The 24,664-nt window shown below is 58.2% G+C and overlaps 3 protein-coding genes across 5 annotated transcripts in view; 2 read left to right on the forward strand and 1 right to left on the reverse strand.

Annotated features, from left to right (window-relative positions):
* DUS3L (dihydrouridine synthase 3 like) lies at positions 1-5,189 on the forward strand. The gene is made up of 13 exons (XM_026019396.2): positions 1-187; positions 851-1,124; positions 1,361-1,873; positions 2,414-2,455; positions 2,558-2,710; positions 2,996-3,112; positions 3,325-3,390; positions 3,478-3,588; positions 3,833-3,929; positions 4,120-4,195; positions 4,551-4,739; positions 4,817-4,945; positions 5,037-5,189. Exons 1-13 carry the CDS (start codon positions 90-92, stop codon positions 5,107-5,109), a joined length of 1,938 nt encoding a protein of 645 aa, XP_025875181.1. The 5' UTR covers positions 1-89; the 3' UTR covers positions 5,110-5,189.
* A 175-nt stretch (positions 5,190-5,364) lies between these two features.
* Positions 5,365-7,552, forward strand: PRR22 (proline rich 22). 2 transcript variants are annotated; one of them, XM_026019398.2, is made up of 3 exons: positions 5,365-5,893; positions 5,996-6,058; positions 6,411-7,552. In XM_026019398.2, the coding sequence occupies exons 1-3, from the start codon at positions 5,764-5,766 to the stop codon at positions 7,532-7,534; spliced, it is 1,317 nt and encodes a 438-aa protein (XP_025875183.1). In that variant the 5' UTR covers positions 5,365-5,763; the 3' UTR covers positions 7,535-7,552. The 2 variants fall into 2 exon arrangements, with proteins under 2 accessions (XP_025875183.1, XP_025875182.1); XM_026019397.2 differs by having other exon boundaries at positions 5,404-5,893; positions 6,365-7,552.
* Positions 7,553-8,992: 1,440 nt separating this feature from the next.
* The window catches only part of CATSPERD (cation channel sperm associated auxiliary subunit delta), a 51,529-nt gene continuing 35,857 nt past the window's right edge, over positions 8,993-24,664 (reverse strand). For both annotated transcript variants that reach the window (XM_072721693.1, XM_026019394.2), the window contains exons 16-22: positions 24,175-24,253; positions 22,099-22,151; positions 19,994-20,068; positions 18,629-18,757; positions 17,268-17,451; positions 10,691-10,848; positions 8,993-9,535 (exon numbers count right to left, since the gene is read on the reverse strand). In XM_072721693.1, coding sequence (XP_072577794.1) covers positions 9,307-9,535; positions 10,691-10,848; positions 17,268-17,451; positions 18,629-18,757; positions 19,994-20,068; positions 22,099-22,151; positions 24,175-24,253 — 907 coding nt within the window. In that variant the 3' untranslated portion in view covers positions 8,993-9,306. The remainder of the gene's footprint in view (positions 9,536-10,690; positions 10,849-17,267; positions 17,452-18,628; positions 18,758-19,993; positions 20,069-22,098; positions 22,152-24,174; positions 24,254-24,664) is intronic.

The raw sequence follows: 24,664 nt of genomic DNA on the forward strand, positions 1-24,664 counted from the left end.
ATGCGCTTTTCCCCGACACGACCGGGAAGACGCACTCGCGACCCGGAAGCCCTTCCCGCCGCACTCCAGAGCGGGCGTGAGGGGGGCTGATGGCGGAGGGAGCGGCGGAGGCCCCGGCAGAAAGTGGTGGCGGCGGCGACACGGCGGCTGGCGCGCCGGAACGGGGCGTGGCGCCCATTAAGCCTCAGTGAGTCGCCGAGGCCGGGGAGACCCTCACGAGGCCTTCCCGGCACCTACAGGCAGTGCATGAGGGGCGGCGGGGCGGCGGCCCGGCGGGCAGCTCGCGGGCTCTTCAGTCCGGGCCGTTCCTGCGTCCGCGGGGTCGGGGCGGACCGCGCACGTTGGGGGCTGTCACGTGTGCGAAGGACACCGCGGTGCCCGCGGGGGCGGGCATGTTGGAGGCTCGCGCCGCAGTGCATGCTGGGGACTGTAGTCTCCGCCGTGGCGGGAGTAGCCTTGTGCACCTGCAGCCAGCCTCAGCGGCGGGCGGGGACTTGTGACCGAAGCGAGGGCCGTGGGGCATGCTGGGGAATGTGGCGGCCGTGGCCCCATTGCAAGGCACGCCGGGACATGTAGTTTTCTGTAGTCGGACGTGTCCAGGAATGTTCATGCCTGTTTGTAGCTTGGCTCAACCCCCTGGGCAGGGGGACACAGGGACAAAATAGGCTCTGCCTGTGGCCTTGAGGTGTGCCCTGGCTGGAGCTGGCCGTTCTCAGTAGTGCGGTACCCATCAGCCGAGGCACGGAAGCAGGGCCGGTGTTCTCAGCCCCTTCCCCCAGCATCCGTTGCATCTGAGCTGGAAAAAGGACTCTCTCCTCCAGCCCGTCTCCTTCTGCCTCTGTGCCGGCAGGTACCTCACCACCAAGGAGCAGTTCCACGAATTCCTGGAAGCCAAAGGGCAGGAGAAACCCAGCCAGGAAATCAAGGCCGGAGAGCCCGGTGGCAATGACCTGGCTGAGCCTGAGGCCAAGCGGATCCGACTGGAAGATGGGCAGGCGGGGGAGGCGGCCGAACTGGGGGAGCGGCCACAGGTTCAGAAGAGAGCCCGCGGCCAGAACAAGGGCCGACCCCACATGAAACCCACCCACTATGACAAGAATAGGCTCTGCCCCTCCCTGGTCCAGGTGAGTGGAACTGCCGCTTGGAAGTCCTAGAGTCAGAGTCTCTGCGCCCCCGGACTCAGTGCTCAGGAAGCTGTGATGTGTTATTGTTCCCCTCTCCCAGATGAAGACACTCAGACTTGCTGGGTGCCTGACCTGCACATGCAGGACACAGAGGAGGGGGGGAGGGGTTTGAGGTTCACACGCAGGCTGCCTGGCCTCTCCCTGCCCCCCCCTCACGGCCCGTGGTTCCCTCGCAGGAATCTGCTGCAAAGTGTTTCTTTGGCGACCGCTGCCGTTTCCTGCACGACGTGGGCCGCTACCTGGAGACCAAGCCGTCGGACCTGGGCCCCCACTGTGTGCTTTTCGAGACTTTTGGCAGATGCCCCTACGGCGTGACCTGCCGCTTTGCTGGGGCCCACCTGGGGCCCGAAGGGCAGAACCTGGTGCGGGAAGAGCGGGTGCAGGCCCCGCCAGTCCGCAACGGCCTGGACAGAGCCCTGCAGCAGCAGCTGCGGAAGCGCCAGGTCCGGTTCGAGCGTGCTGAGCAGGCCCTACGCCAGCTGAGCAGGGGCCCCCGCGCAGGCCCTTCCCCTGATGCTGCCACCCCTGAGGTGTCAGGGACTGAAGGGGCCCCGGGGCAGGATGGTGGTGACACCCAGCAGGCCCTCCCGGAGCCAGGCTCTGGTGCCCTTGCCAGCAGCTCGGTGCAGACCTGTGGGCCCCTGACGGATGAGGATATAGTGAGGCTGCGGCCTTGTGAGAAGAGAAAGGTACGTGGTCAGGGCTCCCTGCTGAGGCCACTGAGATTATGGGGGCAGAAGAACTACATGGGGATACCTGGGTGGCTCAGTCGGTTTAGCGTCTGCCTTTGGCTCAGGGCAGGATCCCGGCATCCTGGGATTGAGTCCCACATCGGGCTCCCTGCTCAGTGGGGACCCTGCTTTCTTCTTCTGTCTGCTGGTCCTTCTGCTTGTGCTTTATCTCTGTCTGACAAATAAGGTCTTTTAGAAAAGAAAGAGCTGGACACCGCCTCCCCCAGCCCCAGGGAGTCAGGGCGGGGGGTGGAGAGGGTGAAGGAGGGGCACCGGGACTGTGGTTTTGCCTGTTGGGTGGAAGCTGTGCTGCAGAGGAGAGCACGGGGAATAGAACAGTCCTCACACGGGGAGTCGCCGCCTGGTGCGGAGGCCCGGAGGTGCGGGAGGCTGGAGAGGCCGGGCAGGAGGGGACAAAGCGTGACCTGGCCTGGGGTGAGGGGAGGCCCGTGAGCCAGGGCTGAAGGGCGAGCCTCACTGGGTTTTATCTTCCTCCAGCTGGACATCGGTGGCAAGCTGTACCTGGCCCCCCTCACCACGGTAGGTCGGCCTGGTGCCCAGTGTCTTCCCCCGCCCGGTGGGTGGTGCCGGGGGTCCCTGTCTGCTGCACCCTCACATGTGCGTGTCCCCTGCTGCCCCCAGTGCGGAAACCTGCCCTTCCGGCGGATCTGTAAACGCTTCGGGGCCGACGTGACGTGCGGGGAGATGGCCGTGTGCACCAATCTGCTGCAGGGCCAGACGTCTGAGTGGGCCCTGCTCCGACGCCACCCATGCGAGGACGTCTTTGGCGTCCAGGTTGGTGCCACCCCGAGGGAGGGAGGTGGGAAGGGCAGAGGGGTCTTGGCTGCCTGGCTTTGGGGCACGTTCAGGGTCGGATCTCCTCAACCCCAGGCCTGACTCAGTCACTCCCAGACCCCTCTTGCCTCAGCTGTGGGCCCGAGGGCTGACCCGATGCCCCCTTGAGGGCTGCTGGCCTTGGCGCAGGGCCACTTGGGGGAGGCAGGGCCACCAGCTTGATCCCCATAGTGGGCCAGGGCGGTCTGGACCAGCCCCTCAGCCCCTGCCCACCACCTGCCGCAGCTCGAGGGCGCCTTTCCTGACACCATGACCAAGTGTGCCGAGCTGCTCAACCGTACCATCGAGGTGGATTTCGTGGACATCAACGTCGGGTGCCCCATTGACCTCGTGTACAAGAAGGTAGTGGCCACGTGGCCCTGGGCCTCCACACTGTGGGGGGGACAGAAGCCTGGGACCTGGCCTTGCTCCCGCTTGTGGCTCTGGGACCTGTGGGAGCCACTGTGCCTTGGTTTCCCCATCTGGACAGCGAAGGCAGAGAAGGGGGTCAGGGCCAGCCTGCGTCCTGCCCTCTGTTGCTCCAGCCCACCCCACCTCACCCCCGTTTCTCCCAGGGCGGGGGCTGTGCCCTCATGAACCGCTCGGCCAAGTTCCAGCAGATTGTCCGCGGCATGAACCAGGTACGTGCTTGGACGCCCTCCCCGACCCCGCCCCCTACGCCCTCCCCACCTGGCCCCGGGGCCCACTGACCCCAGTCACCACCGCAGGTGCTGGACGTGCCGCTGACAGTGAAGATCCGCACGGGCGTCCAGGAGCGCGTGAACCTGGCACACCGCTTGCTCCCTGAGCTGCGAGAGTGGGGTGCAGCCCTGGTCACGGTGGGTCTCGGGGCACCGAGGGTGTGGGGGCCTCGGGGGTGCTCGGCAGCCCTCCCTAACGGTGTCTCTCCCCCGGCCCCTCCCTCCTGCTCTCTTGGCTCCCCTTCTGTCTCTTTCTGTCTCTTTGTCTCCCTGTCTCTCCCTCTCAGCCTGTCCCTCTTGATCTCTCTGGGTCTCTCTCTCTGTGTCTGATCCTCCGCCTCCTGGATCCTCTCTCCCTCCCCATGCGTGGCTTCCCCTTCAGCTCCACGGTCGCTCTCGGGAGCAGCGCTACACCAAGCTGGCCGACTGGCAGTACATCGAGCAGTGTGTGACGGCAGCCAGTCCCATGCCCCTGTTCGGTGGGTCCCCAGCCGCTCCACTCCAACCTCCCACCGGCCCTGCTCTCAGGGGCCGCGTGCCTCGGCCACCCTCCCCCTGCCCTGGGACCCTGCCCTGCACTGCCCCACTGGGAGCCACTGGGCTGGTGAGAACTCCCCTGGAGCTCCTGCCTGCACACGGCTCCCTGAGACCCCAGCCTCTGTCCCTCAGGAAACGGGGACATCTTGTCGTATGAGGATGCCAACCGTGCCATGCAGACTGGTGTCGCCGGGGTGATGATTGCCCGGTAAGTGTGCTCTGTGCCGTGGGGGGTGGCTACAGAGAACCAGCCGGAGCCACCGCCGAGCGCCCGGCCTGCGGTGTGGGCAAAGGTGAGGGTGCATCTGAGTCTTGTCCCAGCAGCCGCTGCTGAGCCCCAGCCTGTCTGCTTCCCTCTCCCTTGCACTTTGTCCCTAGCAGGTGGCTCTGCCAGGATGGGGGGCAGAGAGACAGTCATAGCCACTGGAGGAGAGGGGACTGGACACACGTGCACTTGTGGGTTGGAACTCTTGGGGTTAGAAGGTTGGCTGAGCGCAGTGGGGAGGCAGGGACCCAGGCTCCAACTGCCAGGCCGCTGATGCCACCCTGCCCTGCCCTCCTAGGGGTGCCCTGCTAAAGCCGTGGCTGTTCACGGAGATCAAGGAGCAGCGCCACTGGGACATCTCGTCGTCCGAGCGCCTGGCCATCCTGCAGGACTTCACCCGATATGGCCTGGAGCACTGGGGCTCCGACACGCAGGGCGTGGAGAAGACCCGCCGTTTCCTCCTCGAGTGGCTTTCCTTCCTGTGCAGGTGGCTGCTGGAGACCATGCGGGCGGAGGTGGAGGGTGGGGGCAGCTTGGCCTGACCCCGTGCCCGCCCTCCCGCAGGTACGTGCCCGTGGGCCTCCTGGAGAGGCTCCCGCAGAGGATCAACGAGCGGCCGCCCTACTACCTGGGCCGAGACTACCTGGAGACGCTCATGGCCAGCCAGAAGGCGGCCGACTGGATCCGGATCAGGTGCCAGGAAACCGAGGTCTGCGGGTGTGGGAGGCTGAGGGGCCGGTGGGCCTGACCCCAGGCCTGACCCTGTCCCCTGCCCTCTTCCCAGTGAGATGCTGCTGGGACCTGTGCCGCCCAACTTCGTCTTTCTGCCAAAGCACAAGGCCAACGCGTACAAGTAGTCACGGGGCGGGAGGGGGCGTCCGAGGGCCAGCAGGGCCTCTTGCTGCACAAGAAGACAATAAATTTTATTCTTTTAAAACCCTGGCCTTTCTGTGACCCCTGAGCCGTCCCCTTCCTGCTCTGGGGAGCCTGGTCTCCACACTGGGCTGGCCCTGTCCCCGGCAGTTACTTTTCCTTTCTCGTTGACAAGAGTCTCCCAGCTGCCCCCATGGGCCCAACCCTGTGCCTCTACTACTGTGGCTCAGAGAGGTTTTAGCCACTAAGAAACCACTAGGGCTCACGAGGCAGGGGCCTTGGCCTACGTGGGTGTGGATCAGGGCAGGCTACCGGGAGGAAGCAGCCCTGGAGCTGTCCAGAGCACTGCTGGCAAGGGCGGGAGGGAGCAGACTGAGTCCGGGGGTCTGCCCCGCCCTGTGTGAGGCCTATCCATGGCTGCCTTGGTTTCTCCATCTGCTGTCTGCCCACCCCGCCCCACCCCCACCTCCTGATACTCGGAATCCCGACCAGTGGGCGGGCCGCAGCCTGGAACCCGCCGCCCAGAGTAACCAGGCAAACAGAACTCTGTAGGACTCGGAACCTGTTGTCCGGGTGGGCCGCCTGTGCTCCCACCTGCTGCCCTCCTGGCCTCCCCAGGCCGGGCCCCCTGCCTCCCCATGCAGCACCCCAAACCCTTCTATGCGCCTACAGCTCCCCAAGAAGGCTTCAGCCCCCAGGGCCCGGATGGCACCGAGGGGCGAGGCAGCCAGCCCGCTCCCGCCTGCACGGAGCCTCTTCCTACTGTGGGTACGCGTTGGAGGGTGTCGGTGTGAGGCGGGTGGGGGGTGCCTGACAGCGTGGGGGCCCAGGGCTCAGGACCCCCACCCACCCACCTGCTTTCATCCACAGGTTCCTCCAACCTGTATCAGCCCCCAAACCTGGATAAAGAGATCTTTCCAGCCCCTCCGGCAGGTACCAGCCTCCCCTCAACCCTTGATGCGACTTGGGTGGCTTAGAGGGATCTGGGCCTCTCTTGCCCGTGCACCTGGCCCTAGGAGGCCCCAAGAGGGTAAGGGCTGTGTCTCCTGTCCCTTAAACAGGCCTTCAAGGGCCAAGCTTATACCCCCCATTCACTAGAAAAGTCCCCAAAATGATGCCGAGGGCCTCTGACACCCAGATGGGTCCCCAAAGGCAGAATTTCTGTCCCCATCCCACAGATGGGTTCCGGAGGTTTGGGCTGTGCCCCTCACCCCCTCCACCCTGTACTCCTTCCCCCAGGTGGGTCCCAGAGCTCCTCTCAGGGCTACCCCTCCCTGGCCTGCAGGTTTCCAGATGGCACCCTGCGGGTGCTTCTTTGACCCTCGCATCTACCGAATCGAGTGGGCCACCACCGACTTCGGCCAGTCGTCCCTGTACAAGCTGACAGCAGTGGGCGGTGGGGGACCGCCCGGGGCTCCGGCTGGGGGCCCCGCCTCGCCAGGCACCTACCTCCTAGAGCCCCAGCACTACCTCAAGGCCCCCGTGGCAGCGCCCCCACCCCCACCGTACCCCCACTACCAGCCGGTGCCCGGGGGCCCCCAGTACTTCCTGCCCTACTTCCCACCTGAGGGGCCTGGGCCAGAGGCCCTGGGCTTTGTGGGGGATGGGGGGCCCCCTGCCTACATGGAGCTGCCTCCACCCCTGCTCAAGGAAAGCCTGGGGCCGCCACCCCCACCACCTGTCCCCAAGGATAACAAGTTACCTTCCCTGCTCATCACACTCCCCACTGAGGCCACGCTGCCCCCCGGCGCCTATGGCCACCTCAAGGGCCGCCTCAGTCAGTTCCACGGGCCCAGTGAGCCCCTTGCCTTCCCCTCCAAGGAGCTGCAGGGTGGTGGGGCCGGGTCGGCCCTGCTGTATCCGCAGGGCGCCGCGGAGCCCAAGGTGGCTGAGGCAGAGGCAGCCCCACTGGGGGCGGGCGAGGCCAGGACCCCCGAGGCAGCCAGGGCCTTCGTGCTGCCTGAGAAGGTGCTTCTGGAAGATGCCATGAAGCTCTTCGACTGCTTGCCGGGCAACGCCGAGCCCGAGGGGTTCCCGCGCAAGGCCCCGGGGCCTGCCCTGCCGGACAGCAGGGGCGGCGGGGACGACTCATCCAGCGACATCCGCTCGCTGCACCTGCCGGACGAGCTGCTGTCCTTTGACTACAGCGTGCCCGAGATCCTGGACACCGTGTCCAACGTGGACTGCTTTTTCAACTTCAAAGCCCTCGATGAGGAGCCGCCGCCCCGCCCGGGGCCCCCAGCCGCCAACGTGGTGGCCCCTGTGGTGCGACCTGAGCTTCCCAAGAGGAAGGCCGGCTCCTCATCCAGCAAGAAGGGGAGGCAGGGAGGCAAGGGCAAGCAGGCTGTGGGCCTGGCCGGCGCCACCCCCTCGGGGCCCAGGCAGGACCTGGGAGCCACCCCCCATTAAAATGGATTTCACCTCTCAGCTCACTGTCCACTTGGTGGCATCAGGGCCCGGGGACCAGGGACAGTGGGCTGATGGAGGACGATCCCCTCCTCCGCCCTGGCACGGTGGGCCGGGGTCACGGGGTAAGGCCCAGCAGGGTAAAGCCCTCCTGGGGGATGGACTTCCAGAGCTGAGCTGGGGAAGCCCGGCTGTCACAGGGAGTTCTGAATCCCTCTCCCAGCCCTAGAAAATTGGGAGTCAGCCGGCAGGGGTGGGGGTGGGGGCTGCTTCTGGAAGGTGGGGAGTCGCCATCTGGACTGCACTGTAAGGATCTCTTGCCCAAGTGTTTGGTGGGGAAAGGGCTGCCGGGAGAGGGACAGGAAATTTCCTGGAGATGAGGCCTACCCTCCCCCAGTCCCCCACCCCCACCCGTACTGCCACCTGCTTCTTTCCCCTGCAGAGGAGGAAGGGCTGGGTCCTTCCCATGGAACCCATGGGCTGGGTCTCCAGGGCCCTGGTGGTTGGTCAGTCCATCGGGCTCTGCTGGGGCAGCCCGGGGGGTGTGGGGGGGTGGCTGGTGTGGGGAGGCGGGCTTGGTAGCTGAACCATGAGCCCGCTGGGCTCACCTCCCCGAACCCTCACTCCAGAGCTCCCTAGAGAGACGGGCAGAGCCTGCGCTGACCCGCACCCGGTCCCCTGATCTGTGCCCAGAGAAGCCTGGAGCCCACTTCCCTCAGCTTCCTCCTGAGCCCCCTCAACCCGCAGCCACATTTGGGGTATTTTTGAGACTAAAGCCAAGTGCACACGTGGTTTCCTTGAAGGTTAATGTGAGGGTCTGCCTCGAGGGGAGGCTGGATGGGGCAGGATGCGCTCCGGGAGGGCGGGAGGGTGGGGTAAGTGTCCCGGCACTGCCTGCGCCTAGAGGTTCTCCAGTTGGTTGGGATGACATTGGACCACTGAAGAGGACTGTGGCGTATACTTGATAGCCTAAGACTAATCGGGAAAGTCACAGGATCACCCCAGGCCTCACCTAAGGTGAGGCGGCCGTCCCGTGCCACCTGGGATTCAGAGGGAGCTGGTTGGTGGCGAGGGAACCCACCGAAAGCATGGGTAGGGTATACATATCCGTGTAAGCTGTATATACACGCACACGTGTGTGCATGCACTCAAATGTGCGCACGTATGCACACGTATGTACAAGCTAGTTGTGTTGCGTACATAGGTATGCATATCTATAGGCGTGTATGTGTGTGTGCACCTGCTCGTGTGTTCACGTCATAGGTAAATACACATGATGGGTGTGCATACATTAGGAGAATGCATGCACCTGCGTGTATACACACACCTGTGCGTGTGCATCCATACTGTGCTTGCATGCATATGTGTGTGTGGGCACGCGTACTTGTGCCTGTGTGTAGCTATGGCCACCCGTATGGACATGTGCATACATGTCTGCATGCCTCCACGTGTTTCTCCGTGTCTGTAGCAGAACATGCATGTACGTGCGTGTGTGTATACGTGAGGGTTTGTACCCCAGAAATGGAATCCCGCTGCAGACCCCTCCCTGCTTCTCTAACAGGACACGTTACGGCGTCTTAGGCTTTTCAGAGGCTCGCCTCCTACCCCACGGGCTGCCCCGCACCCCGTCTCAGCCAGCGTGGATGCTGCAGTGCCAAGGAGCTCTGATGTGACGAGGTCGCGGGAGGCGGAGGCCGGAGGACAGAACACGCTGCACGCAGCCACTGGCTGTTTGACCGAACGCTTTACGACCGCCCTGCGCTCCCCTGGTGCGCTCAGTTCCCGCCTCGGAAACACGCCTTTCTGCACCTCCTGCACAGGTGAGCCCAGAAGCTCTTGAACCTGAGGCCCTTTTCAGTGTGCAGCAGTTTGGGGATCGCGTAGACCAGCCACACGGACAGCAGCATGACCACGAGCGGGATGATGATGACTGCCGTGGGGATGACGGACAGTGGGAAGGCCCCGTAGACGTAGACGCTGAAGGTCGTTTCCAAGTGGCAGTAGCTGCAAAGGGGCATTTGGTGAGAGGCCATGGGCACTGCCTTTGGGGCCCTACCCTCCACCCCAGTAAGTGTGTTAAAACCTAGAGATAGGAGAGCTGGCCCCCGGGGGGGTGAGTTGGGACACCAAGTCCCAGTTCCATGTGCTTCAATTCCTACCCTGTCTGAGTCTGCTGTCCTGTCTTCTGGCAACAGTCCTGTTCCCCCCCAAACCCCCCCGTGTTCCCCATGGTACCCTCCTCTGGGGACAAGGTGTCCCCCTGACTCCATACCCAGGCTCAGTCTAGAAGGCAAACAAACCATCCCATTGCCGAGTGGAAGCAGAGGGCGGGCATCCATGAGGTGGGCAGGAAGCGGCAGGTGTAGCAAGCCGCCACATCCCAGGAGAGGGGACCAGGGTATAGGGGAACTTGCTGGGGCTCTGCTGGGAGCCGTGCAGAGAGAGAGGCTGATGGGCCCTCCCCCAGGGGGTGCCACCCCGTGCCTTCCACCCATGGTCATCCCAGAGCTGGCCCCCTTAGGTCAGGGTGCGGGGTCTCAAGGGCAGGCAGGGTCTCCATGTGCTTTTGGGGTGAACTTTGGAGGGAATAGATGATGGGGGGGGAAAGACATTGTCCCGTGTTCCCCCTTCCAGGGGGAAACCTTCGTAATGTAGGCCAGCACACCTAGAAACCTCTTCGAGCACGGGGGTAACTATTCCACAACCAGCTCTAAGGGGAAAGGCCGAATTTGTAGGCCGTGCCAACTCCCAGGGTGTAAAGTCTCCCGCCGTGGCTGATTTTAAGCTACCAGTGGAAAGACGGCTTGCAAAATCCCTGGAAATGGAAGAGTCGCTCGTGCACACCACCAATGAGATGCGGCTTGGGAGGGTGATTCTGGTCCCCGAGGGCAGGGACGTGGCTGCTGCTCATGGCTATTTCCCCAGCAACCAGCACGGGCTCTGAATCAGGACTTATTTTAGTGAGTGAACAAATGTCATCTAGAACTTAAATAGCACCCTTCCCAGGGACAGTCTGGGCCGCTGGGAAAATTGATGTTTATCCAGCACCTGCCAAGGGGAGGGAGAAAAGTGGGGGCCCCTCCCATGCATGTGACCTGCCCCAGGAGGCCCATCCATCCCCCCGAGGCCTCTGGCACAGGGCGATGCCCTCCTGCTCACCTGTAGTACGGGTCCACGATAGAAATGTAGAAGATGTAGATTCCGTTCCTCTGCTCGAAAATAACCTTGTTTGCCGTCGGGCCTCCCAAGATCTGATAGGGGACATCTGGCCACATCAAGGGCGCTTCGTTGTCGGGGTCATGGCAGCTGACGTAGTTCTGGGGAGAAGGACAGAAGCATGTCCGGGGGCTGGGGAGGCCGTGCCGGCGCCCACAGATGCACCCCCACTGTGTGCACGACCCCACCTGCAACACCCACAGGTGTGCGTCCAGGGCCAAGTGCCTGGGGGGCCGGTGGTTCATGACCTTCATGGGGGACACTGGACAGCTGCTCAGCCTTTACCCTGCCCTCCTGCGCCCGGGCCTTCCCACACGTCAGGGGCCAGTGGGCTTAGCCACTCTGCTCGCCAGGATCCCTTACAGCCCCGCGTCCTGGGTGTGAATCCCACGCTGCTGGTTTCTCGTACGCTTGGTGGTGTGGGCTGAGGCATCCCCACTGCCAGTCAGAGGCTGGAGTCCTAATCCTCAGAATGTGACTTTATTCAGGGAGAGGGTCTTTTTCAGTTAAAATGAGGTCTTTAGGGTGGGTCCTGATCCAATATGTCTGGTGTCCTTATAAAAAGGGGGAGATTTGGGGCACCTGGGTGGCTCAGTGGTTGAGTGTCTGTCTTTGGCTCAGGGTGTTATCCCGGGATCCTGAGATCGAGTCCCGCATCGGGCTCCCTGCAGGGAGCCTGCTTCTCCCTCTGCCTGTCTCTGCCTCTCTTCTCTGTATAAAATCTTTAAATAATTAATTAATTAGTTAATATATAAATATATAAAATAAATAAAATCTTTATTAAAAGGGGAGGGTAGGGGGATCCCTGGGTGGCGCAGCGGTTTGGCGCCTGCCTTTGGCCCAGGGCGCGATCCTGGAGACCCAGGATCGAATCCCACATCAGGCTCCCGGTGCATGGAGCCTGCTTCTCCCTCTGTCTGTATCTCTGCCTCTCTCTCTATCATAAATAAATAAAAATTTTAAAAAAAAAGGGGGGGGAGGGTAGGGATCCCTGGGTGGCGCAGCAGTTTGGCGCCTGCCTTTGGCCCAGGGCGCGATCCTGGAGACCCGGGATTGAATCCCACGTCGGGCTCCCGGTGCATGGAGCCTGCTTCTCCCTCTGCCTGTGTCTCTGCCTCTCTCTCTCTCTGTGTGACTATCATAAATAATAAAAACAAAAATTAAAAGGGGAGGGGATCTGGACACAGACACATACAGAACGTCCTTTGATGACATGGGCAGAGATTGGGGTGTAGGTCTACAAAGAAAGAACACCAGAGATGGCCAGCAAACCTCCAGAAGCTGGGACAGCCTGGAACAGATCCACGCTCACTCTCAGAAGGAACCAACTTGGGATGCCCGGGTGGCTCAGTGGTGGAGCATCTGCCTTTGGCTCAGGGCATGACCCCAGAGTCCTGGGATGGAGTCCTGCATCAGGCTCCCTGCAGGAAGCCCGCTTCTCTCTCTGCCTGTGTCTCTGTGCCTCTCTCTCTCTCTCTCTCTCTCTCTCTCTCTCTCTCTCTGTCTCTCATGAATAAATAATAATCTTTAAAAAATGCCAACACTTTGATCTCAGACTTCTGGCTTCCAGAACCGGGAACAGAGAAATCTCAGGCATTTAAGCTGCCCGGTGTGTGGTGGTCTTGTGACGACAGCCCTAGCTAATCGACATGCCCTAGAAATTCAAAGGCGGAAATGAAACAGAGCCACCTTCCTCATTGGCGCTGCCACCGACCATGGTCGTGGCGTCAAGAGGGTGTCAGGTGGTGGCAGCAGCTTTTCCGGCCCACCTCCGGATCCCAGGATTTCATACAAAGGGGGAACATCCTTGGGCTCAACCGCTTGCCCTGAACCAGACCATCATGCTGCTACCCTGAGCCGAGTACTTTGCCCTTCTGAGCTATTTGCTGGGGGACCTAGAAGGGGAGGCGATGTAAAAGCAAGAAAGTCAAAATGATGGTGAACCCAGCAACATAAAAAAGTGAAGGGCTTCTTGTGCATGGTGTAAGCCAAAGCCCAAAAGACACAACCAACCACCTGAGGGAGGTATTTGCAAACTGTCTTGCAATAAAGGATTAATCTCTCAGCTCTATGGAGAGTTCTAGAAGAGCGAGAACATCTGAAACCCCAGGAGAAATGTGGGCATAGGCCATGAATGTGAACCCCAGGATAAAGGAGTGAAAGTGGCCCTCAAACAGGAAAAAGACTCAGCTTGGGCCATAGCAGAAGACAGGCACACGGACAATTTTGTCCCGGGGTGGTACACCTAGCTGGTGTGCCGTGGACATGGGCACGTGGTGGGAGGCACATGGTGCCCTCCCATGGAGGGGACCCTAGTGGCATCTCCCCAAACTGTGCATGCGTTGGCCTAGAACCCAGCCATCTCTTCCCTGCCTGCTGGCAGCCCCGCAGAACAAAGTGCCTCACACAGATGGATGGAAGTGAGGGACTGGGAATGGCCCAGGCCCATCAGGGGGGCAGCTGAACAACCCCGGAGCACCCACTCAGTCAAAGGAAGAATCTCTCCATGCCTCCACCCTGTGTGGAGCTGTGCCTCCTCCCCCTGTGTGGACACAGTTCTTTCCATCAGGAGGTGGGGTCTAGGTGGGCCCTGCAATCTGCTTCTGGCCAGTAGAATGTGGGGATGGGTGGCCTGAGCCTGGGCCTCCGGGATCTGGAAGCTTCCACTCTTGGAACCCTGAGACCATGCTGTAAGGGAGCCCAAGCTACCCTGCTGGGGAGACCATGCTGTAAGGGAGCCCAAGCTACCCTGCTGGGGAGAGAGGCACATGGACCGCCCAGCTCCTGGCTACCAGAAACCCCACATAAAAAAGCCTTCTCTGACCTCCCAGTTGAGTGCCCGTGCGGGGGCGGCCCCGGCCTAGGCCTCCGGTCTGACGTGCTGAACCATGAGAAACAACCCTGCTGAGTTGGGGGTGATGGTTCTGCAGCACTCGGGAATGGCTAGCCTTCCATCTTACTGCTCTTTTGGCTTTTCTGGGGGTTCTAAAGTTCTCAGAATTAAAAAACAACATAAATGCAGAAGCAATGTCCACAGTGAGGATGGCCACCTGGGCGCACACTGCCCATCCCCAGGCCCTGCCTCCGGGTCGAGGGATGGAGTGACGGCAGACACCTGATTTCAGCTGCGCCCTGACGCCAAGCTGCCCCTCAGATCTCAGCCCCCTGGGTGTTGGTCACAACAGGGCTTCCCGCTTGTCAGCGGCTCCCCATGGGGTGGATCTACACAGTGTCCCACAAAGCACCCCTTCTCTGGTCTCCCCAGCACAGTCCTCCAGTCACCCTGGTCCTTCCCCTGGCTTCACTGGCAGATGCATCCTTAAGTTAGCACCTCAACAGAGCTGGTTCTCAAACTCATGCCAGCCCTGACTTGTCCTCGGTGGCCCGTGTTTCACTAGCCACGGGGCTCCTCCATGCACCTCGAGTCTCCCATGTGCAAACAGAGCTCTGCATTTCCTTCTGCTGCCTGCTTCATCCCTATGATGTAAGTGGCCCAAGCATCCACCTGCCTCCCGTTTCCGCATGTTCAAGCTGGAAACGAGGGCAATGCTGGACTCTGCTCCTCTCACGTCATCTAGTCCCTCACCATGCCCTGTTGGTTGTTTTATTTTTTTTATCTTTAAAAAAAATTATTTATTCATGAGAGACACACAGAGGCAGAGACATAGGCAGAGGGAGAACCAGGCTCCCCTCAGAGAGCCCGATGTGGGACCCGATCCCCGAACTCCAGGATCACGCCCTGAGCTGAAAGCAGAGTCCAACCGCTGAGCCATCCAGGCGTCCCGGCCCTGTTGGTTGTGTCCCTGTTAGGCGCTGATGTGTCCCACCCCAAATTCATATGTTGGAGCCCTAGCCCGCAATGGGTGCATCCTCTAGGAGGTCTATAGGTTTAGATGAGGTCCTGAGGGTGGAGACCCTAGGATGAGATTAGTGCTCTTCAAAGAAGAGACACCAGAGAACTGAAAGCAGAGTCTCAAGGCCGTATTCGTATATCTGTGTTCATAGCAGCATTAGCCACGACGCCCAGAAGGTAGAATGACCCATGTCCATTGGCAGGTGAATGAGTGGTGTCCATCCACACGCTGGAATATTATCCAGCCTTAGAAAGGAAGGACATCCTGACACCTGCCCCCATGTGGATGGACCCCGAGGACCCTGGGCTCAGGGAGGGGACCCAGACCCAGAAGGACACCTCCTGCAGGACCCCACTCCCAGGAGGTCCCCAGAGGAGGCCCGTCCACAGAGACAGAGAGGAGGTGGTGGGAGCCAGGGGTGGGGCAGGGGCGGGGGTCAGTGCTTTCTGGGGATGGGGTCTCTGTGTGGGGAGATAGATGGAAGGTTCTGGAGATGGAATGTGGGGGTGAGTGCATGACGATGTAAGTGTGCTCCATGCCACCGAGCTGTGCACTTAAAAATAATTACGAGGGTAGATTTTATGTTGCATATTTTACTACAATTGAAAAAACTTTTAAGAATCCTTAATTTAAAAAAAAAGAATCCGGGATCCCTGGGTGGCGCAGCGGTTTGGCGCCTGCCTTTGGCCCGGGGCGCGATCCTGGAGACCCGGGATCGAATCCCACATCGGGCTCCCGGTGCATGGAGCCTGCTTCTCCCTCTGCCTGTCTCTGCCTCTCTCTCTCTCTCTCTGTGTGACTATCATGAATAAATAAATAAAATCTTTAAAAAAAAAAAAGAATCCTTAATTTTTAAGAGGAGTATGGGGCGCCTGACTGGCTCAGTAGAGCATGCAACTCTTGATCTCAGGGTTGTGAGTTCAAGCCCCACTTTGGGTATAGAGGTTACTTAAAAAAAATCCTTCAGGGGGCGCCTGGGTGGCTCAGTGGGTTAAGCATCTGACTTTTTTGGTTTCAGCTCAGGTCTTGATCTCAGGGTCGTGAGTTCAAGCCCCACATTGGCTCCATGCTGGGCATGGAGCCAACTTAAAGCAAAACTAAAAACCACCACCTTCGGGACAGTCCATCCAGTGACTATGCTGAAAATGCAGGCATTGTGGCTCCAACATGAAAGAGAAACCCTCGCATCCAAAATTGCCACTCGCCGGGACTGATGGAAAAAACAAAACAAAACAGTAACGCAACAATCTCTTAAACGCACCCTCGCATCCTACTTTGAATGAGAGAGCTACTAAGAATGCAACACTACGTATGGACACAGTCCGAAAATAATAAACGCAAATTACATATGTGTGGCTTTCTCCTAAAAAAAAAAAAAAAAAAAAAAAAAAGAAAGATCGGGGATCCCTGGGTGGCTCAGCGGTTTCGTGCCTGCCTTTGGCCCAGGGCGTGATCCTGGAGTCCCGGGATCGAGTCCCACATCAGGCTCCTGGCATGGAGCCTGCCTGTGTCTCTGCCCCCCCCCCTCTCATGTCTATCATAAGTAAAAATCTTTAAAAAAAAAAAAAAGATCAGGGATGTGATGCTTGCACAGCATTGTGAATGCACGAAAGGCGTGAGTTTTGCATTTTAAAAGGGTTGCATTATACGTTAGGTGAATTTCTCCTCAGATTGGAAAAAAAATCGTCAGCTAACAAAATAAATGATCAAACTCAGGAGGAGTGTGAGAAAGCTTTGAAGGTGCCGAGTAAGACAGGAAGCCCCAAAAAAGGAGCCAAGGGTCCGCACTTGGGAATGGGCTTCAGGTGTGGGGAGCGAGCGCCACCTGTTGGCGGCATCGCTGTGCTGCGCTGCGCTCGCGCCCCTGACACTGGGAGACGGAGGAGCCGCACCCAGTGAGCCCCATGGCTCGCAGCAGGACCGGCGGCTTCCCTTCCTTACACGGACACCACCACACCACCGTGCCCTGGTTTCTCCATGGTGCGCGAACCCGGGTGCACGATAGGAACGTGCTCGCGGGAGGAAAGACCATGACTTTTATCAGCCCCAAAAGTGATAGGCATTTGGATGCTTCTGGAATTTTGCACATTGTGAGAATGCACCACCATCCTCCCCGGATGCCTCGGTGCCGACATCCCCCGTCACTTGGCCACTTCCCGTGGGAGAGATTCCCGAAGGACTTGCTCGCCTCCCATGCCCAGATGCACCCTTCGGCCCCAGGTGTCCCCCTTGCTCTGGACTGAGCCTTCATGTCCCCCCAAATCCATATGCTGAAACTTACCCCCTAAAAGAGATGGTAGGGGAGGTGGGGCCTTAGGTACTGAGCAGGGGAGTCCCATGAATGGGATGAGCACCCTCTGAGAGGCCCCAGAAGGCTCCCTGCTCCCCCGCCCTGTGAGCACCCGGGGACAGGACAGTGGGCAGTGACCCAGGAAGAGGCCCTCACCAGACACTGAGTCAGCCAGTGCTTTGACCCTGGACTCCCAGCCTCCAGAGCCGTGAGAAATAAATGTCCTTTGTCCTAAGCCATCCAGCATGTGCTGTGTTCTAGCAGCCACCGCCCCCCAAGCACTGAGACAACCAAGCCCCCATCCCGGCGTGGCCGGTCTGACCGGTGACCCACAGCGTGTTGCTCGCACCTGTTTGGGAAAAAGAGTAAGCGCTACCTCTCGGTTCCAGGAGAAGAGCCCTTTGTCGCCGGCGTCGCTCATGATGGTGGTCCAGTTCTGCGGCTGCGACCTGCAGAGCGCTGTGTTTGCGGTCAGCGAGTACGTGTATGTGAACAGCCCGTTCACCTCCAGCAGGACGAACTCCGCCTGGATCACCTCCTGGAACTTCCCTTCCCGCCACCTGGAGGGCCACAGGCGCAGGGCTTGGCTGCAGGGGCCGCAGCCTTGCTGGGGGCGGCGGGGCGGGGAGCGAGGCGGGGGTCCCCCTTGTGTGGCCTCAGCAGGCCGACACTTCGCAGACGGCCCACCCCCGGATTATTAATCAGTTGCCATTAAGTAAAACAGAAAAGCCACTTCCTCGGCAGGAAGGATGGAACGTTTCCGTAACTCAGAAAGTTCTACTGGGCAGTGCTGGGCTGGGGCTATAAGGAGGTAGCTGCTCCCCAGGGTGGCGTGGTTTGGCCCCATGGGCCAGTGTTTCAGGCCTCCCCCCCACCCATGGAAGAGTAGAAACCACATGCACAGTGGGGTGCGGGGGGCTGTGATGAAGAAGGCAGTAGAATCCCCGAAGGGGGCAAAGTGAGCGTTCTGGGCTGTGTCCCCCGACTGCATGTGGAAGCCCTGGGCTCCCAGTGTGACTGTGTTGGGGCATGCAGCCTTTAAAGAGGTGGCTGAGGTTGAGTGAGGTCGTAAGGGTGGCCCCGATCCCACAGGAGGGGACGAGAAGGATCGGTATCCTCCCTCCGCCACAGCCACCCAAGCACCCAGGGGGAAGGGGGCCGCCCATACACCAAGCAGGGAGCCCCACCTTGCCGGCACTCTGACCTTGGACCCCGGGCCCCAGGACTGTGAGAAAACCAGCGTCTGTTAGTTAAGCTCCTTGTGGGGGGAATCGTTATGGCCGAGTCAGGTGAGACCTCACGAAAGAAGGAGCGCTGGGTGGGTGACTGACTCTTGGTTTCAGCTCAGGTCATGATCTTAGAGCGGTGAGATCGAGCCCTGCATCGGGCTCCATGCTCAGTGGGAAGTCTGCCTCTCTCTCTCTCTCTCTCTCTCTCTCTCTGTCCCTCCCCCCACTCACACTCTCTAAAATTTAAAAGAAAGAAAGAAAGAAAGAAAGAAAGAAAGAAAGAAAGAAGAAAGAAAGAAGAAAGAAAGAAAGAAAGAAAGAAAGAAAGAAAGAAAGAAAGAAAGAAAGAAAGACAGACATTGCAGGGAGAGGGCACAGCATGGGCAAGGCCCAGAGTGAGGGGCGGCTGGGGGGTCCAGGGTGTGCAGAGAGGGGTGGTGAGGGCGGCGGGGAGGAGGGAGCGTGTTCGGAGGCAATGGGGTGCTAAAGGGCCCGGCTGGGGACTTACAGCTCCACCACGGGCTTCCACGGGGTGTTGTAGTAGACGAGGTGGGGGCAGCCCAGCTTCTCGTAGTGGTAATGCACCACCAGGTCCTCACTGGCCTTCTGCCCCTGGAAGTTGGGGTCGTAGGCTTCCCTGGGGCAGAGATGGGGGTGGGCAGCGGGAGAGGGGTTGTGTTCAGAGCGGGGGTCAGCACGACCCAGGGCCCCCTGTGATGGGTCACGTCACGGGCCCGCCGTGTGGTCAGCCGCGACTCTGGATGTCACTGTGTGGGCACCGGTGGGTGAGACTGACATTCGAATCCGTGGGCTTGGAGTAGAGCGGAGGGTCCTCCCCGACGTGGGCGCGTGTGAAGGCCGCACGGAACGAGGACGGACTCCGGCAGGCCAGAAGGCCAGCACACGGCCTCTGGACCGGAACGGCGACGCCCCGCTGCGCCCCAGCCTCCCCCATCAGACGGCAGATGTGCCAAACCTGTGCAGTTCTGTGAACCAATTCCTTACGATCTCTGCCTCTCTCTGTCTCTCTGTCCCTTGTTCTCTGTCTCTGTGTATCTCTCCACGTGCATCCTGTCACTCCTCTTTCCCGGAGGCCCCGGCTCTTGCCCCCACGCGGTCTGACTGCAGGCCTACAGGTCAGCAGGCCCAGCAGCCCCAGGTTGGGCCTTGGCCGTGAGTGTGGACAGGGGGCCGACCCCTGCCTGGTATCCGAGGGGCTGTGGTGTGTAAAACACACATGTGTCTTCCTGTGCTGGGGGTCGGGGGCTCCCTGTGCCCAGGGTGCCAAGACAGGCCAAGTCCCAATCACCCCATGGCACCTCAGTGGCCCTCGGGACCAGCCACCCTGTACAGATGGCCGCCCTAGCCCTCACCCCCTCCTGCCGGGGCTGGCAGTGTCTGGCTAACTCTGCTAGCCCAGGTGAGCAGGTGCCCAGGCTCCAAGAGCTGGTGGCAGGCTGGCAAGATGGCAGAAGGGTGGCCTGGTAGGGGGCAGACCTGGGCCAGGGGCCCAGCCATGTCACAGTGGCTCCCTGCAGACCCAGTACCAACCCTATCTATCCTCTCCCTGCCTTCAGAATCCCCACTGTCCGGATATCAATTTAAAAATGATTTTTGGGGGCACCTGGGGGGCACGGTCGGTGAAGCAACTGCCTTCAGCTCAGGTCATGACCCTGGGGTCCCAGGATTGAGTCCCACAAGCTCAGCAGGGAGTCTGCTTCTCCCTCTCCCTCCCTCTGCTCCTCCCCCTGCTTGTGCTCCCTCTCTCTCCTTCCCTCTCAAATAAATAAAAAGAATAAAAATTATTTCTGATTCGCCTTTGGGGCTCAGGGGCCGTCATGGAGGGAGGGCGTGAAGGGAAATCCAGGCTCACCTCTCAATGACGTAGCTATAATTGTCCTGTAGGCCCACGGGGTCCAGGATGCCGTTGTAACAGGCTGAGATTTCGCTGCAAGTGACAAAAGGTGGTGAGAAGCCCCCCGCCCCGATGTGGCACCAAAGAACCGTGAATTCTTCCCTTGGACACGTATACCCCGCGCCGGTTTCATTTTTGAGAACTTTCCTACTTCCGGGCTCACCTTCCATCTTCCCCGCCAGGCCCAGAATCTCCCAGGAGCCCGAGTTCATGGGGGAGAATGATGATCAGAGGCCCAGACCTGGGCGCTGGGTGTCCTGACTCCTGAGACCATCATTTCCTGGATTTTCTTTGTAGGGTTAAATCTGTGCATGCTTCCTTAGGCGACGTGGTTCCTCTCTGCATGATTTGGGGTTTTAAAGACTAGAATGGGGGCACCCGGTGGCTCAGTGGTTGAGCATCTGCCTTTGGCTCAGGGCGTGATCCCAGGGTCCTGGGATTGAGTCCCGCATTGGGCTCCCTGCAGGAAGCCTGCTTCTCCCTTTGCCTGTGTCTCTGCCTCTCTGATAGTCGGATGCATCTGGCCACCGCACCTGTTTGTCCATCCTCCTGTCAATGGATTCGAGCTGGCTTGCTTCCAGCCAGGAGCTATTAGGAATAATACCGCCGAGAACATTCTGGAACCCTCGCCAATGTCCATGTGCGTGATTGGAATTGCTGAGTCAAAAGATGCGTTCTCTAGAGCAGCTGAAAAACATACAGTCCCACTCGTGAAGTCCGTGCGCCCCGGAGGCCTCCAGGGGCTCCCCGTACTTCCCAGTACTTGCCACTGGCCAGGCTTTGTCAATGTTACCACGCTGGTGGCAGAATAATGGCCTCTAAGGAAAGTTTTCGTTTTCCCTGTTAAATAAGTGAGGTTGGCCACGTTTTCAGCACTTTTTCACTGTTACCAGCCATGGGAGTTTCTTTCTTTTTTTCTTTTTTAGAAATGCCTCTTCAAGACTTTTGCCCTTTTCTAAAAAAAAAAAAAAAAAAAAAAAAAAAATTGTCCTAGGACACGTGGGACAATTGAGGCAGTGGTTGAACATCTGCCTTTGGCTCAGGTTGTGATCCTGGAGTCCTGGAATCGAATCCTGCATTGGGCTCCCCACAGGGAACCTACTTCTCCCTCCACCTGTGTCTCTGCCTCTCTGTGTCTCTCATGAATAAATAAATAAAATCTTAAAAAAATAAAATTAAAATAAACATTTTAAAATTGTCAAAAAATTCTTAATTTGTAGGGATTCTTGATAAAGTCTGGACACGAGTCCTTTGTTGGTTGCACATGTGGCCAATTGGCCCACTCTCTTTGTGGCCAGAGCTATTTGTATATTGTTTAGAAAATGTTCCCCCCACACATGTCCTAAATATATAATTTATTGACTCAACAAAATGTTTCCATTTGGAGGGAAATGCGGTAAAATCGCCTGAGTTTATTATTGCCCTTGAGCAGTGGAGCGATAGCTGGCCCCAGCCAGCTCCCTAGAGCCAAGCCTTAAATCTTCCAGAATTTTGCGGGCCAGCGGATCATCACGTTGGTGCTTGACATGCGCAGGGAGGGCGAATTCACACCACAGGAACTGGCACGTGCGAGGACCCAGGCCTCCCCGTCCAAGGGTGGGAGATACATTTACCAGCACGCCACTGCCAGAAGGGGAAAAGTATGGCAATTTGGCCAGTCTCCTGGCTTCTTTCTTTTTTGATTTGGATTCTCATGGCTGCATTCCCTGGAGGGTAACTAACTGGATACCAGCGGCAAAGCTGCCCCCAAATGTCAGCAGCCAATTAAAACCAGAAACCCTAAGCAATTTCAATCAAAACGAGGAATTTGGGGACTCATAAAAGAAAGAGAACAAAGAAACAATTGGGGAAGAAGAGAAAAAGTGTAAACGTCACCAAATTGGTAAAGGAGGGGAGGTTCACTGTGCCAGGAACACAAACTTAACCTATTAGTATTTGTCATTTAAATATTTAAATATATGCACAAGTAGACAGGATGATGTCACTTGATTCTAACGGTCGTGAAGCAATTGTGACCAGGCTTGGCCCGTCCCCAGACCCCACCCCGACATCAACACACTTACTTCTGAATGACGATCTTTTTCTCCTGGTCACAACCCACTGAAATGAGCGCCGTCTGCGGAGGAGAGAGGCAGGGATGCTGACCTGGGCCGGTGAGGGCCACTGATGGCTCAGCCACAGCAAAAATCCACATGGGGACACTCATACCCAGGAGAGACTGGACACGGTGCGCCCGGATTGTGACACGGTGACCTGGGTTCCTGGGGTTTCCTGTTGCCGAGCCTGGCCCCAAAGAGCTCAAGCCCTAAGAGCCCACCTCAGCTATAGGGTGCAGCTAAGTGTCCCCCATCACTGGCCTATGTCTTAGCTCCAACCTGAAACCAATTTAGAAATGCAGAACGAGGGGCACCTGGGGGGCTCAGTGGTTGAGCATCTGCCTTTGGCTCAGGGTGTGATCCCCGGGTCCTGGGATCGAGTCTTGCATCAGGCTCCCTACAGGGAGCCTGCTTCTCCCTCTGCCTGTGTCTCTGCCTCCCTCTGTGCGTCTCTCATGAATAAATAAATCTTTAAAAAAAAGGAAATGCAGAACAATACTTGGCATATAGAAGGCAGAGGAAGAGAATCAATGAGTGGGCAGGCTTCAATAAATAAACAGAAAGGAGAAAAGAGAAAAAGCGATTTGGGGTTAGCCTGACAGTCTCGGGACATTCTTCTCAAACTGGAATATGGGGGCACCCTCAGGGATATAAAAGGGAGTCTAGGGGCACCTGGATGGTCCCATTGGTTAAGGGTCTGCCTTTGGCTTGGATCGTGATCTGGGGTCCTGGGATGGAGCCCCCCACATGGGGCTCTCTGCTCATGAGGAGCTTGCTTCTCCCTCTCCCTCTACCCCTCCCCCTGCTTGTCCACTCTCGAAAATAAATAAAACTTTTAAAATATAAAATAAAATGAAAAGAAGTCAAAAAAGCATAAGACAGGCTTTTGGTGTTGGAAAAAGAGCTTTAGGGATCCCCAGGTGGCTCAGCGGTCTAGCGCCTGCCTTTGGCCCAGGGCGTGATCCTAGAGTCCCGGATAGAGTCCCGCATTGGGCTCTCTGCAGGGAGCCTGCTTCTCCCTCTGCCTCTCTCTCTCTCTCTCTATGTCTCTCATGAATAAATAAAATCTTTTTATTTATTATTTATTTAATAAAATCTTTTTATTTATTTATTATTTATTTAATAAAATCTTTTTATTTATTTATTATTTATTTAATAAAATATTTTTATTTATTTATTATTTATTTAAGATTTAATTTATTTATTCATGAGAGGCATAGAGAGAGAGAGAGAGGCAGAGACACAGACAGGGGGAGAAGCAGGCATCATACAGAGAGCCTGATGTGGGACTTGATCCAGGGTCTCCAGGATCACGCCCTGGGCTGCCGGTGGCGCTAAAGTGCTGCACCACCGGGGCTGCCCTAAAATCTTTTTTAAAAAAAGGAAAAAGAGCTTTACATTAAGACAACACAGATTTACCGTGGCACAGAATGCAAGATTTGTATTAATTTTACAATTGTAGTAGAATATGCATAACATAAAATTCACCACCTTAACTGTCTCTAGGCGCACAGCTCAGGGCGCGGAACACACTCACCCCACCGTGTACCCCCCTACCGTCTCCAGAACCTTCCATCTCCCCACACGGAGACCCTGTCCCCAGGAAGCACTGACCCCCCCTACCCCCTGCCCCACCCCTGGCTCCCACCACTCCTCTGTCTCTGCGGACGGGCTTCCTCTGGGGACCTCCTGGGAGTGGGGTCCTGCAGAAGGTGTCCTTCTGGGTCTGGGTCCCCTCCCTGAGCCCAGTGTCCTCGGGGTCCGTCCATGTGGGGGCAGGTGTCAGGGTGTCCCTTCCCCCCCCTTTTTTTTTTAAGATTTTATATTTTTATTCATGAGAGACACAGAGAGAGGCAGAGACACGCAGAGGGAGAAGCAGGCTCCATGCAGGGAGCCTGACGCGGGATTCAATCCCAGGACCCCAGGACCACGCCCTGGGCCAAAGGCAGGCACCAATCCGCTGAGCCACCCAGGGATCCCATCACACCACTACTCTTAACACTAACAACAACGAATATGGGACAGCAAAAATTAGGGACTTACCAGTGGCTTGAGGTCCACACACGAAATTTCTTTGTTGGCTATGTCCAGAGTGATGGTAGAGCCTGTGGGTCTCTTTATGCTGCAAGGCAATGGGAATGTGTGTTATCGCACACTCGTGTCACAAGTAATGTCAGTGTTAAAAATAATCACTGACCCATCGATTTATTTATCCATCCATCCATCCATCCATCTCTCCATTTGTCCATCTGTCCATCCATCTGTGTCTGTGTCTGCTCATCCATCCTTTTTTTTTTTTTTTTTTTTAGAGAAAGAGAGAATGAGTAGTGGGCAGGGGCAGAGGGAGAGAGAGAGAGAGAAACAGACTCCCTGCTGAGCAGGAAGCCCGATGTGGGGCTCAATCCCAGGGTCCAGGGTGTGATCAGGCCGTGATCCCGGGGTGCAGGACTGAGTCCCACATCGGGCTCCCTGCAGGGAGCCTGCTTCTCCCTCTGCCTGTGTCTCTGCCTCTCTCTCTCTTGCCTTTTCATTT

Source organism: Vulpes vulpes, chromosome 9, assembly GCF_048418805.1.
Source record: "Vulpes vulpes isolate BD-2025 chromosome 9, VulVul3, whole genome shotgun sequence".
NCBI classification, from domain to species: domain Eukaryota; kingdom Metazoa; phylum Chordata; class Mammalia; order Carnivora; family Canidae; genus Vulpes; species Vulpes vulpes.

Excerpts from the sequence above, each read along its gene's own strand:
- DUS3L (XM_026019396.2), top strand. The coding sequence starts at position 90 with ATGGCGGAGGGAGCGGCGGAGGCCCCGGCAGAAAGTGGTGGCGGCGGC. Across the intron at positions 4,740-4,816 it reads TGGCTTTCCTTCCTGTGCAG|GTACGTGCCCGTGGGCCTCC; the intron begins GTGGCTGCTGGA and ends GCCCTCCCGCAG. Across the intron at positions 4,946-5,036 it reads GCCGACTGGATCCGGATCAG|TGAGATGCTGCTGGGACCTG; the intron begins GTGCCAGGAAAC and ends CCCTCTTCCCAG.
- PRR22 (XM_026019397.2), top strand. The coding sequence starts at position 5,786 with ATGCGCCTACAGCTCCCCAAGAAGGCTTCAGCCCCCAGGGCCCGGATG. Across the intron at positions 5,894-5,995 it reads GGAGCCTCTTCCTACTGTGG|GTTCCTCCAACCTGTATCAG; the intron begins GTACGCGTTGGA and ends TTTCATCCACAG. Across the intron at positions 6,059-6,364 it reads CTTTCCAGCCCCTCCGGCAG|GTGGGTCCCAGAGCTCCTCT; the intron begins GTACCAGCCTCC and ends TCCTTCCCCCAG.